The sequence below is a fragment of the Chenopodium album genome, chromosome 21 (genome assembly GCF_948465745.1).
Source record: "Chenopodium album chromosome 21, dcCheAlbu1.1, whole genome shotgun sequence".
NCBI lineage: Eukaryota > Viridiplantae > Streptophyta > Magnoliopsida > Caryophyllales > Amaranthaceae > Chenopodium > Chenopodium album.
Window position 1 is genome coordinate 41,201,893 of NC_137854.1, and position 13,422 is coordinate 41,215,314.

At 34.5% G+C, this 13,422-nt stretch overlaps 2 protein-coding genes across 3 annotated transcripts; one reads left to right on the forward strand and one right to left on the reverse strand.

Moving 5' to 3' along the window:
• The first annotated feature begins 2,398 nt into the window (after positions 1-2,398).
• On the forward strand, positions 2,399-5,810 carry LOC145601948 (protein ENHANCED DISEASE RESISTANCE 2-like). Of its 2 annotated transcripts, XM_081658039.1 has the most exons (9): positions 2,399-2,557; positions 3,177-3,572; positions 3,771-3,854; positions 3,964-4,132; positions 4,406-4,568; positions 4,648-4,776; positions 4,893-5,072; positions 5,189-5,311; positions 5,519-5,810. In XM_081658039.1, the coding sequence occupies exons 2-9, from the start codon at positions 3,296-3,298 to the stop codon at positions 5,630-5,632; spliced, it is 1,239 nt and encodes a 412-aa protein (XP_081514165.1). In that variant the 5' UTR covers positions 2,399-2,557; positions 3,177-3,295; the 3' UTR covers positions 5,633-5,810. The 2 variants fall into 2 exon arrangements, with proteins under 2 accessions (XP_081514165.1, XP_081514166.1); XM_081658040.1 differs by lacking the exon at positions 2,399-2,557 and having other exon boundaries at positions 2,911-3,572; positions 4,000-4,132.
• Positions 5,811-7,109: 1,299 nt separating this feature from the next.
• Positions 7,110-13,226, reverse strand: LOC145600945 (putative WRKY transcription factor 3). Its single transcript, XM_081656827.1, has 4 exons — positions 12,671-13,226; positions 11,280-11,983; positions 11,028-11,186; positions 7,110-7,791 (listed from the first exon to the last, which is right to left on the reverse strand). Exons 1-4 carry the CDS (start codon positions 13,103-13,105, stop codon positions 7,509-7,511), a joined length of 1,581 nt encoding a protein of 526 aa, XP_081512953.1. The 5' UTR covers positions 13,106-13,226; the 3' UTR covers positions 7,110-7,508.
• Positions 13,227-13,422: the final 196 nt, after the last annotated feature.

A 13,422-nucleotide genomic window follows, 5' to 3' on the forward strand; every position in this document is an offset into this window, starting at 1 on the left:
AATTCCTTATAGTTCTTAGGGTCTGTTCACTTCAGCTTAATTTCAGTTCAGTTCAGCTCCAATCAGTTCACTTTAGTTCAGCTCCTAATTTCCTTCTCTCAGATCATAAAAATATTCATTTCAACTCTATTCAGTTCAGTTTAGCTCCAATCAGATCAGATCAGTCCAGTTCAGTTCAGCTCCAATCACTTCAGTTCAGTTGAGTTCAACTCAGTTAAGTAAATGTGAATAGCTCTTGCTTAAGCCAAAACAGTTGTTAAATTAGTTTGACTAAGTTTTAATCACGTCCTAGTATTACACGATGTTGTCAATGTATGATAGCTTATAGTACGTGTTACAAACTTACAAATCAATGAATCACTGGGTATGGTATTAGAATGAGTAACATATTAGAATGAGTAACTGGATTTAATGATCCACTGGCCTGGTGTGCCTCTCGTGTCATGTCAGATTTGTGACTTGTTTGGATTGAGTTGGACCGTGTACAATTCATGCCATGCTTGTCTGGTTCTCGTGCTATTCTAACCCATGCGTAGCTGTTCTCAACCTAAGCTAATATAAGTTTCCTAGGTCTTAATTAATTAGAATCTTAGGTATTATATATTCTGGTCGGATCAAAGGGGATTTAATCTATATTGCAATAGTCACAAATAATCCCATGTCTAGTAAAACAGTAAATAAACAAGGAAAACGATTCCTTATAGGATTTCAGGCTGAATTTTATCAGTGGATTAAAGAAGTGCATATCATATTAAACCATTTTAATTGTTGGGTATGTACAATGTAGTCTCTATCATCCAGATAAGTTGAATATGATATATCTTTCATATAACCACAAAACAATATCAATGTATAATCCTGTATTAACAATATAATGGCAAAAGTATTGACCAAGGGCTTGTTTTATTCACCTTATCTTCATATATTTCAAGTCTATTAAGTTCATATAGGATCAGTTTAGGGAAAATAAGTTGCGATCAGGGTTACTAAGTTCAAATTACAACTTAAATACTACGTATATTTAATTAAAGTCTAATAAGTTCAGATTAAATTAGTTCAAATAAGATTAGTATAAATTAGGTGAATAGAACACACCCTAATGATGTAATGCACTATTTATATATTATATACGTATATAAATATTTTGATTACAAAAGTATTTCCGGGAGACAATGCATTGAATAATTTGATCAAAGTACTACTCTAGTATAATATATGAAAAATGGGTAACTAAATATAATAAGTTAAAAAAAAATACTACGTAATAATAATTAGGAAGAGAGAAAATAGGGGGGAAGATTTAAAAAAATGGGGGCGGGCAAGAAATGAGGGGATCCGAAGATAATGGATAGGAAGTTTTGACAGTTTGATTAATTTTCCTTTCTTTTTTATTTCTCTGTAATTTAACCTTTTTTATCTTTTTTCTTCTCTTTCTCTCTAAATTATCTTTTTATTTCTTTTTTCTCATCTGTTTTGACTGGTGAGATAGGAGGAGGGATTTGGGGTGATACTCAAAATAATCAACTAAATTAGGGAAGAGTTGGAGGTGTTGAATTCCAACGGTGCGGTCGAGTCACCGGAATTCATCGCTTCTTTCTCTCCTCAGGTTTGTATTCTCTCTTACTTTACTTTTACATTCGTGTTTTTTTTCTCCTTAACGTATCCTTAAAATCAATCTAATCAACGTGAGACGGAAAAGTTGTACATATAAAATCTTATGTAGGAATGGTTATAGTAATTTTACATTGGCGTAATTTAGAGATGTATGTTTCATAACATACATTGTGGTTTAGATGGGTTACAATTTTGCATAATTTCACTTCATGGTTTTGCATGTCACAAAATTTTGTTAATTTAATAAAGAATCGACGAGGTTGCATGCCAAATTAATTCGCTAAATCAAAATGACCAGTAAAGGATTCCATAGGTTGGCTTATTGAATTTCAACAGAATTATTTGGATCTTATATTATAAAGTATACATTCGTCAAATTGGTACCGAATAAAAAAGAGTAAAGGACTTTTCAAAATTAATTTATGCGCAATTTATGACACATCCCCTAACCTTTATTTTTAAATAATAATTTTAATTAACTTGTACCCACTTTATAAGATTATTTCAATATTTATTGGTTGGTCATCCAAAAGAAGAAACTTTATAGGGGAGTAAAAATGGCTTCTTTAATTTTCTCAATATTTTTCACATTTTCTTGTCTTTTTCTTAACTTATTTTGATGTGGACATTTGAAAACTTAAGCTTATTTTTCTGTTACCTTTCTTTTTAGTGGAATATATTTGTTGTTATGCATTAATCATTAGCACCCTTAAATCCCCAGATTTCTTTCTCCTTATATATAGACCAAAAAAAAAAACTCTAAATATAAGGATGATCCTATAATTTTAGGACCCAAAAAAAATTCAGATTATTTATTTTTCTAATTTTTATTTTAATAGGGATTGACGAAAAGCGGGTACTAGTTATTTGAAGTAAGATTACAAGGCAATCTTCAAAAGCCAGAGTTTTCTTTGATTATTAAGTCCCCTTGATTTTTCTTAAGGTAATTTATTATTTTTTTGGCAGTTTTATTGATTCATAAACGAAACGAAAGATTATCATTAATAATTAGTCATACGGCCACTTATTGTAGTTTTATTGATTAGAATGTTGGTAAATTTTGATGTATGTACAAAGTTACTTTGTAGTTGTGTTGATGATGATGATGTTTGGAATGAAAATGAAAGGACCACCAAAAATAAAAGAATTTTTTGGAGGATTATCATTTTTTTTAAAAAAATAGAATTATTTTGCTGGCAATGTTTATTAGAGATCATAAAGGCAGACAAACTATGGTTTATATATTAATATGATGTTTCATTAGCTGAAAGTGAGATGATCATGACATTAATGTGTTGTGCTTAGATTTTTTTTTTTTAGTTTTTCGAAATTTGGTAAAAATTTATATTTGGTATGGGTGTGTGAACTTTTTTAGTAACAAATTTGAGAAATATTTATCTCAATGTTTTGTGCTAGGCTAGATTTGATACCCCTTTTGCTGTTATATGTTCTGTCAAAAAACATCTGCATCAGAAATTAAATTATGACTGTTTTTCGAATTCTTGTGTATGAATGTTTTTCTAACTGGGATTTTATCTCTGTGTCTGTGTGTGTGATCATAGGTACTCAATTCTCTCAAAATTAGGACGTGTCATCGTGTTTGGTAGAAGCTTTCTTAGCTTATTTCGGCGTTACAGAATAGGAAAGCTATCATTGTTGTTGGGTTTTTCTAGCATAAAAGATGGGTGGGTGTGTTTCAACAACACACTCTAAAGTTGCTCCTCATAGGAAGAAGTATACTAGAAGATCGAGAAAATGTCGTGGAAAGTTGAGCTCAAACATGGGGGAGACTCCTATCAAAAGGAAATCATTTAGTGATACAGGAAGCCGCATCTCTGTGAGCGAGTTTGTACAAATTGATATTGATAAGGGAGGCACCACTACTTGCAGGAGGTCTGAGGTCTCTAATAAATCATTCCATCTAACCCAAGTGCATTGGAACCACGTCGATGAAAATGGTATTTTTCACTTCCCTCTCATCTGAGGTTAAAATCAAGGCTTCTGTATTTTCACCTTAAAAAAATCTAAAGTTCAGCAAGATTTTTTATGTAAGTTCAGAGAAATTTTGAAAAGATTTTTGTAAGGTGAAAAGAACGAAGCCTATTCTAGATCAAGCATTGTTTATAATCTTATGATGGTATTCTGTGTTTATGTAGGAATCTGTCAAGAGGAAGCATGGTATGACTCAGTGAGCATACTTGATTCTGAATCTGACGATGATTTTATCAGTGTTTTCGGAGGTTAGCAGGACCATTCATGTCAATGTACTAGTTTGAACAGCGAAATCATATTTAGCATGTCATCTATTTAACTGATTAGTGCATTATTATTGTTTATGGGGGGTGGTAGATGGAAAAATTCTCAACATGTCAAACCTGTGGTCAGGTGCACACATGTTGCGTCCCCAAGCAGGACTTTCGATTCCATGTGCAAATGATGATCAAAAGGCATTATCAGGAGGCTCTTGGTCTGCGATTTCACCCTCAGTTTTCAGGGTTAGAGGCGAAAATTACTTTAAGTGAGTTGATCTTTTTTGTATGCACCTTCATTTTTATTTACCCTTCTGCAGCAGGTCTTGTAAACAAGCACAGTCACCACGAATTTCATAATGTCACCTTAAGATGCTTCGTGTGAAGTTGATATATATTTAATTGATCTGACCAGTTGTGACATGTATATGAAATAAGGGGTGACTTAAGTCTGTTGCGTACAGATTACATAAGAAGTTTTAATGCACCTTATAAGTTGATGTGAAGATCTAATTACACAAAATGACATCTTTGACATGCAGAGACAAAATGAAAAATGTAGCACCAGGTTACTGTCCTTATACTCCCATTGGTGTAGATTTGTTCGCTTGCTCAGAGAAGATAAGCCACATTGCTCAGCACCTTGAGCTTCCCTCTGTACAAGGGAACAGCAAATTGCCGCCACTATTGATTGTTAATATACAGGTTTGGCAGTTACCTCTTTGTGCATATTTTGTAGGGAATGGTCACTTTCTAATATTAATGTTTCTGTTTTTCTTCACAGATGCCTACTTATGCTCCTTCAATGTTCCTAGGTGACATCGATGGTGAAGGTATAAGCCTTGTGCTGTATTTCAGACTATCTGACAATTTTGACCAAGTCGTTCCATCAGATTTCTTAGACAGCATCAAGGTACTTGTTTGGCGCCTCTGAAGTACTTCTTAGAACTAACAGGAAAACTCATGTGGCATTTACTATAATTACATATACGATTAGTTCTAACGTGAAGACATTTTCTTACAATGCAGAGATTGGTGGATAATGATACTGAGAAGCTTAAATCAGTGGTTCCTTACCGAGAAAGACTTAAAATCTTGTCGGGGGTAGTAAATCCGGAGGATCTTCAGTTGAGTTCTACTGAAAAGAGACTTCTGAATGCTTATAAGGACAAACCAGTATTGTCACGCCCTCAGCATGAATTTTTCAAGGTTGAGGAAGCACACTTTTTGATAATTTTGGCAAATGTGTTATTTTTCAGTTTTTTAATGCTTGTGATTATTCTGCAATCTGCATCTAATAATGCTCTTCTGCTTTTTTCATATAGGGACCTGACTATTTTGAAATCGACATAGATGTGCACCGATTCAGCTATGTGTCCAGGAAAGCATTAGAATCATTACGAGAACGATTGAAAGAAGGAATTCTTGATCTTGGTTTGACTATTCAGGTACAAAGATGCTATGTTTTTTATAAAGAAAAAAACACTGCTGATGTCTTTGATTAGTCTTGTCAGAATCTTCTTAGTCTTTCTGTTCCTAAAGACATGACCTTATTCTCCATTTGCTTTCTTATGCTGTATTCTTTAACGCAAATATCTTATATGATGTACCAATAGCAACTGACAGCATTCTTCGATCAATCGATTGATTTTCAGGCTCAAAAACCAGAGGAATTACCAGAAAAGGTGCTGTGCTGCATGAGACTGAATAAACTCGATTTTGTAAATAGCGGCCAAATATCCACACTTATGACCCTCAATGATGATTAAATTAAAATTGAAAACAAGTTTAGTTTGCTGGGAAGCCTTTCAGAAATCACAATATGAAGACAGTTGACACATTCTTTGTATAGTTTGTATCTGTATACTTCACAGTTCACAGTAAATTTTTAGTGAGTTAAAGAGAAGGGTAAAATATAATAAAATGGTAGGAGTCTAATTCTTTTCTAGCAACCCTTCCTATATGAAGTTATATCTCTCCTCACTCCCTGTCATTTAATCTTTATATAACTTCTCTTGAAGTCTAGGCACACCATCATTCTTCTGAGAGTTGTTGCTATCTTGTACAGCAGAAGCACACTGTAATCGCAGGCATAATTTTAGTATCATTGCATACTGATCATTCACAAAAGAAAACCTTTTGCCTACCTTTTTTTGGAAGGGCCTTCTATTAGGCAATTGGCAGGGCAGTGAATGACAATGGTTGGTGTTGCGGCTGTTGCCTTTTTGTTCATGGGCTCGAAAACTCACCCTCTGAGCCTCATAAGTACAATATGGTTACTGCTGAACACACTGTGCTGCAGTCAAAATCATATGAAAGACTAGACTAACCCGAAATTAAATGACTCGATTAAAACAGACCTTACCTATATATTGGTGGATCGTGCATTCATTTTATGGGAAGCCATATTCATGTAATTGATATTTAATAAGTACGAAGTATATCATATATGTAAAGTAACAAATCATTACAAACATATTTATTTACTGTCAATACTGACCACAAAATGATGTGTAGATCCTTCTAAAACCATGTTAAAGCTAACAATAGTTCTTATAACCAGATCTGTGGTTCAGTTTAGGATCTAAAAACTATTGTTCAAGACCCAGTACTTTCGAGTCAGATTTCTTGTTGTGTCAAGTTTTGTCAGTTCTATTACCCCATTATTATGCAGTATAACATAATATTGCAATAAAATAGTCAAAATTGCAAGAGTTGACATCATACCACACCCAAGTACTAGAAGTTACATCATGCTCAGACTTTAGCTCTTTAGAATGAATCTGAATACCAAATTGCAGTTTTGTTTCCAACTGAGAAGAATACAAACGTAAAGCCCTATAAAGCCCAGATACAAACCCCATAAATCTCCAGAACAATTCTCTATATGCCCCTACAATTTTCTAAACACTCCTGTGATATGCAGTTTCCACTACTTACAAATCTCAGAGATTAACCTATCATTCTGCAATCCTGAAAACCACATACACCCAACAGCAGAAACAGTTGGTTCCAAGTTCCCCAATTTTCATTTTTTTTTATTTAAAAAAAAAAAAGAAAAAAAAAAAAAAAGAAGAAGAAGAAGAAGCTATTGCTATGAGATGGGAATACATATGCCTTGCATATAACAAGCAGTATGAACCCTAGACAAAATTTTGTACCAGTGTAATTGCAATCATATACCTCTAAGATTCAATGCACAAGATTTGGGAGTTGGATGAAATTTGAAGAAGAGGAACCAGCAAGTCAGTAACCCAGTTTCTAAAATTTTCCTACATGAATGAACATGTGGTACAATTTTTTGTTTTCCAATGTACAAAAGAATACATGTCAAAAGCTCAAAATAATTAGTTACTATACTAGTGTACACAATCTACACATACAACAAAGTTACTAACAAATACAATACAAACATAAATACTTCCCAGATATTTATGAGATTCTTGATTTCAAAATTTCAACAATGTTCTCTATCTCTTGTATACTTGGCTCTTTCCTGTGTGTATCAGTTGCAAGGTCCCTGGGCCAAGAAAAACTCTGGCCGAGCAGATTCAAAGAAAGAATCGAGTATCCAACATATTGAAGGACATCTGTATCTGTATCTTGACTCTTAAATAATTTCTTTTGACAATTTGACACACAAGTCTATGTAATTCTTTCTTCTTTTAACCTTAGAAGTGCTACAGGTTGTTGATGAGTATTTGTAAATTCTGTCTTACCAGCATAAGAATTGGAATTAACTGCTGAATTGTGTGGTCTCAGTTGAGATGAGCTGTTGTTTGCTGTATTATGGCTACTCATTCTAGCAGCTGGTACATCATGGTCATGCTTGCCTTCATAAGTTGTAATGACTGCTTTAGGGTCTGAGGCTGCTCGCTCTACATGCTTACGCACATTGCATCCTGCATAAGTGCATTTATAATAACTCCTGTTGAGAAATTACACATGCGTCAGATAGATGTAGAATGTAAAACGAACATAAATATTGGCAACTTCACTTCAATGGTACATAAAATTGCATGCCATTAGATTATAATACAACAAGAGTAACTAGCAACATAATGGGTATTATAAATTATGTTACAATAAGGGCATTTCTACCCATAGATTACACATATGTCAGATAGATGTAGAATGTAAAACGAACATAAATATTGGCAACTTCACTTCAATGGTACATAAAATTGCATGCCATTAGATTATAATACAACAAGAGTAACTAGCAACATAATGGTTATTATAAATTCTGTTACAATAAGGGCATTTCTACCCATAGATTACACATATGTCAGATAGATGTAGAATGTAAAACGAACATAAATATTGGCAACTTCACTTCAATGGTACATAAAATTGCATGCCATTAGATTATAATACAACAAGAGTAACTAGCAACATAATGGTTATTATAAATTCTTTTACAATAAGGGCATTTCTACCCATAGATTCAAAGATAGAACACCTTAATACACAACTACTGTTATTCAAAACTCGGATTTCCTTCTTGAATAGCCTGTTGCTAGGATCGAGTGCATATAGGCACATAGCACCTATTTGCTAGGCATGCAAATTGGAGGGCATTATGGGGTTTTTAATTTTTTTTAGTTTGTTTTTTTTTTCTACAGTGGTACATTTTTGTGTACTATTATGCATGTATAATGTACCATTAAAGCATAAGTTGTCTTAACAGTACTTTTGTGTACTATTATGCATGTAGTAGTACTTTTGCCATCCTATGTCATTGACTATTTTTTCCTAAAATATGCACCACCTGTCACCTATAATGTTGTAGTGGTACATTTTGTCATCCTAGGCGCTCACCAATACTTATTCGCCAGGATCAAGCTTTCAGGACACCTATGCATACACTTTTGGCAGATTCACCATTTTCTATATCACACAGATATCCTACCACAACTTAACAATTCTATGCAATCACATTACTAAAGACAATACGGAGTAAATGAAATTTACAGGGGGAGAATGGTTTTGATTGCATCATTGCACAATGCATGTACTATTGAATCTTCCTCAACTACATAGTATTAAATTTCAGAAAGGTAATAATTGATAACTCTCAATTTTATATTGAATTTTAATATCACACAAGACCATGACACAATGGAAGAGAATTTTGGGAAAATCAAAGCTTACAAACACAATAAAAAATATAAAAGAAAAATCTCTGGAGAGAGAGAGAGAGAGAGAGAGAGAGAAAGAGAGAAAAAAAAAGAAAAGAACACTTATTGGACAATAGCAACAAAAATTTTATGGGAAAAAAAGGGTTAACAGAAACTCATCCTCATGGTTCCATATAAAGCTCTGAAATTGAATTTTGGTTTCAGATTTTGACAGTAACCTTACTAAAGCCAACCAACATATTCCATTTTGGCATCATGCCCCTAGCAAGATCAAAAGATCCTAATGCAACTGATTAGCACACATTATCAGAAACCCATTTAACGGTTTCTGAAACATTAATCAATTCTCAAAACTAATACATAATTTCTTACATGATTAGGTCAGTTACCTCTATCTTATCTTCCTAAAAGGCTCCATGATAGCTAAACACACAAAATATAAGTTCAAAGAGAAACAAGGCAGTATATCGGTCAATACAATAGCATAACCTCAAAAATCTTTAGAGCATCAAGTACCATCTTTTCCAATTTTTGTCCTGTACTCAAGCCAGTTTGAGAAAACAACACTAGAAACTGTGTATGCCTTCCCTACTCATGGCTCTTTTATCATGGGATAACATTTGAATAAGTAGAACTAATGTAAAACCCGGGCGACGCCCCGGATTTTAATTTTGTTAAAAAAAAAAAAAAAAATCTAATGATGAAAATTTGACATCATGACGCGATAAGTAATTGTTTGATGTTTGAAGCAAAAACTCTTAAAAGTTTGTGAAAAACAAAAATTAAAAATAAAAGCTTACATTAATATGATTTCTACCTTAAATTGAGGTAAGTGAATGTCTATACTACTTGCTTGTTATTGTTACAAAAGTGTTGGAGATAAAACCTTGTTTAACTCTTTCAAGAAATACTTTGTATAGTTTGTAAGACTTTTTCATCTTTTATTTCTTTTTCTTTTTTTTTTTTAAGAATATTATCTATCATTTCAAAACATTCAAACTTTAATACGAAGTATCAAATTGGAATGGTGGTTAAATTCTTTCTTCACATTTGATTGGTCACATGTTCAATTCTTTGCAACAAGAATGTTTTATATATATTTGAAGGGTTGACATGCATTTGAATCTTAATCTACCTAAGAGGAGGGTGCCACATGGCATAAACTTTCTTAAGAACACCTTAAGGTATTAGGTTGACAGTGATAGTACCAATCTTTGTGGAGAGGTTAGATGTGAAAATTTTTGACTTGAACATGTCAAAGGCTAAACTCAAACTATGCACATCATTTGATACCTAAACTAGTACACAGCAACAAGAAGGCGAAATCTTTTAGTATACCAGAAGCATAGAAATTATCACTTTAACAGCCTCACGGCCCTCACCCCTATGCCACATTGAGAGCATAATAAGCAGCAATTACATGGAGTAGTTAACCAGCATCCTGATTCCAAGTCAGGGAACAACTTTCATATAGTTGCAAATATAGCAATACAGAGCATTCATAATTAAAAAGCTAAAAGTTATGTTTGAGACTAAAGGACAGCTGTATACAACCAGAGAGCTAGAAAGTGCCTTTAGTTATAGCTTCCACTAAACTTTACTATCTCTAATACAGTTATAAAGATGTAAGTTAAGCTTCAGCTAGGGTAAAAGTGCAGAAGAAAGGGAAAAGGGTTATTTGCCAACACATTATCAGACAGCATATTCAAATAAATTGTAGTGAAAGAGTTGTAAGTGATACATGCTCCTTGAAGTGATGGCAAGCAGGTACTATAACATATGAAGCTGAATATTATTAATGCAAAGATTGCAAATTATAAATACTAGTATGTAATTTAGACATTAACTTGTACCACAATGCACCAATTTATAAACAGTTGTTTGAAAAGATAATTGATAATCTGTTGACTGTGCATCTAGATGGACTACCAATTGGTATACTAGATTTATCAGTCATCAAAAGAAATGGAGGAAGTATATAGTATATAGTCACCCATATATTAACCAAAGAAAAATCACTTGCCTTGGATATGGATTGCCTTTGACAACTTTCTGTCCATACTTGCGCCACCTATAACCATCATCCAGAAGATCAACTTCACTAGTTGTTTGAACAATAATTCTGGGTTCTGTAACTGTCCTACGCGAAGCCGCTTGTTCTGTAACCCGGACTTCAGTAATCCTTCACAAGCAAGATGAAAAGTCCCATCAACACAAAATCAGAAGAATCCAAGGCATCAACAGTATATAAGTTCAATGCAGAAACAATAAATACCTTCTCTTGGCATTAGGTTCATCTTCATCCCCTTCGGCTTCTCCAGTTCCACCAGTGCCCACTTCCTCCTCATCACTAGATAATTGCTCTGTTGTAGCTTGGCTAGATTCTTGATCTCTTTTAGGCAACGAGTAAGCCATACTGTCACTAATGCTATTCAAGTTACTAGCCTGTGCCTGCGAAACAGATTCTGGGTTTCCTTGAGTTCCCACATTTTCATTATTATTTCCACTGTCCTTCGACCGTTTTTGTGGTGGCTGATGATTGTGCTGACCCTTGTAGATAATCTCAGTCACTTGGCCATCAAGCGAACGCTCCACTTTTTTCTTGACAGGACAACCAGCGTGTGTGCATTTGTAATAACTTCGTGGATACTCACTTCCTTTGACTTGTTTCTGTCCATATTTCCTCCAGTTGTAGCCATCATCAGCAGGTTTATCAACAATGATTGATGAATATTGCGATCTTTGATCAGAACCAGAAATTTGTGCTGACTCCTTAATATCTTTGGAATCTTGTGCAGAAGATGTTATATTCTGTTGCATTGATGTATTGGGGGCAAAACCTGGAAATGGCTCTGATGCCGAAGGACCTAATGCTAATGAAGATTGAAAGCCACCTTGCATATGTAAATTAGCTTGGGCCTGCACAGCTTGTGCAGTAACCTGAGCTAATGCCTGCTGGTGAGACATTCCGAATGGGCCCTACAGGCAAACATTCTATAATTAGAGGTGTGGCTTCAAGTTTCAACCTTATAAATTCAGCATGAACCATTTTCTGAAACAGATTCATAATCACCTACTCATATAATTTCAACAATCATCTACAAAACTTATAAGTTGCATCACTAATGCACAATGCCTCTTATACAAATACAAAGACATTACAGTATTTTTTAGTGACCACATATACATATCTCAGCAAGCAACCTTCAATAATCTACTACCGCGATTTCTACCTCATTTCTTGCTCAAATTCCTATAATTTTCAGTATAATTCCTTCGCATTTCACCATAATTTCTTTCAACGGAGGTAGTAATCCATCAAAAAATTCCTAAATATCAAAAAAAAAAATTTAAGATTAAATCACTTACTTTCGCCCCATTCACCATTCCCGAAATTAAACAACCTTCACAAACAAAATTCATCATCATTATTATTATCATGATCATAATCATAATCATAATCATTCCCTCCAATCCCAACAAAAACAAATTTCATGATTACATCTGTCTATCATCAGCTTAAATCCCAAGTCCTCACTAAGTCAACTCTACACATTTTGCTAACAAAAATCTTAATTTTTTTTTTTTTTTTTCCAAAATTACAAAATCAACAAATTATTACAATTAAATCCAAAACTCACATAACAAAAAATGATAAAAACCAACCTGTCCTGGAAATAAACCCGGCGAATCGAGCAAAGTAGCCGGACTAATCCCCGGAGAAAGCATAAAAAACCCAACTCCTCCACCACCACCTCCGGCGCCGCCTTGTTGTGGCGGCGGAGAAATGACTAAACCGGAAGGCCGATTCTCCTTGAACCGGACCTGGTCCGGTTCAGAGGAGGGCGGTCGAGGGGAAGCAATAGCACCAGCTAGAAGCTGAGAGAAAGAGCGGCAGTCGGAATCAGGATCGTTCTCGGAGAAGAAATTGGAGACCAGTGTCATAGGGCCTGGGCTGAGCCCGAATCCTGACCCGGTGAACAAGGACTCGATCCCAGCTCTAGAAGGTAGGGTTATCGTCGGACGTTGCGACGACGACGAGGTAGAAGATGGCGCCGGCGGTGGTTTAGCTGAGGATGTTGCGTCTTTGTTATCCGCCATTTTTGTTAGCTCGATTTTCTCTCTCCTCTTGCTGTTCTAGTTGCGCGGTTGTTTTTCTGAGCAGGTGCTGCAAGAAAAGGAAAAAAAAAAGGGAGAAAAGTTGAAGTGCCTTTTTATGAGTTTCGGTCTTTCGGATTTCGGTTTTTTGTTTGTTTATTTACCATTCCAAACTAATGGAACATAAAATGATCATGGAATGCTTTAAGATAAAACAAAATTTGGATCAATGAGAAGATTGCAAAACATTCAATAGAAGATACAACTATGTCCTTTTAACCATTCGGAGTCGAGTTCTTTTAGTCGTTCATGGCTGAGTC

What these genes read in the sequence shown, in the direction of transcription:
- LOC145601948 (XM_081658039.1), top strand. Translation starts at nt 3,296, where the DNA reads ATGGGTGGGTGTGTTTCAACAACACACTCTAAAGTTGCTCCTCATAGG. An exon ending in TTTTATCAGTGTTTTCGGAG is followed by an intron (nt 3,855 to 3,963) that starts GTTAGCAGGACC and finishes GGGGGGTGGTAG; the next exon opens with ATGGAAAAATTCTCAACATG. An exon ending in CTCAGCATGAATTTTTCAAG is followed by an intron (nt 5,073 to 5,188) that starts GTTGAGGAAGCA and finishes TTTTTCATATAG; the next exon opens with GGACCTGACTATTTTGAAAT.
- LOC145600945 (XM_081656827.1), bottom strand. Translation starts at nt 13,105, where the DNA reads ATGGCGGATAACAAAGACGCAACATCCTCAGCTAAACCACCGCCGGCG. An exon ending in GAACCTAATGCCAAGAGAAG is followed by an intron (nt 11,187 to 11,279) that starts GTATTTATTGTT and finishes TTGCTTGTGAAG; the next exon opens with GATTACTGAAGTCCGGGTTA. An exon ending in AAAGGCAATCCATATCCAAG is followed by an intron (nt 7,792 to 11,027) that starts GCAAGTGATTTT and finishes ATTTCTCAACAG; the next exon opens with GAGTTATTATAAATGCACTT.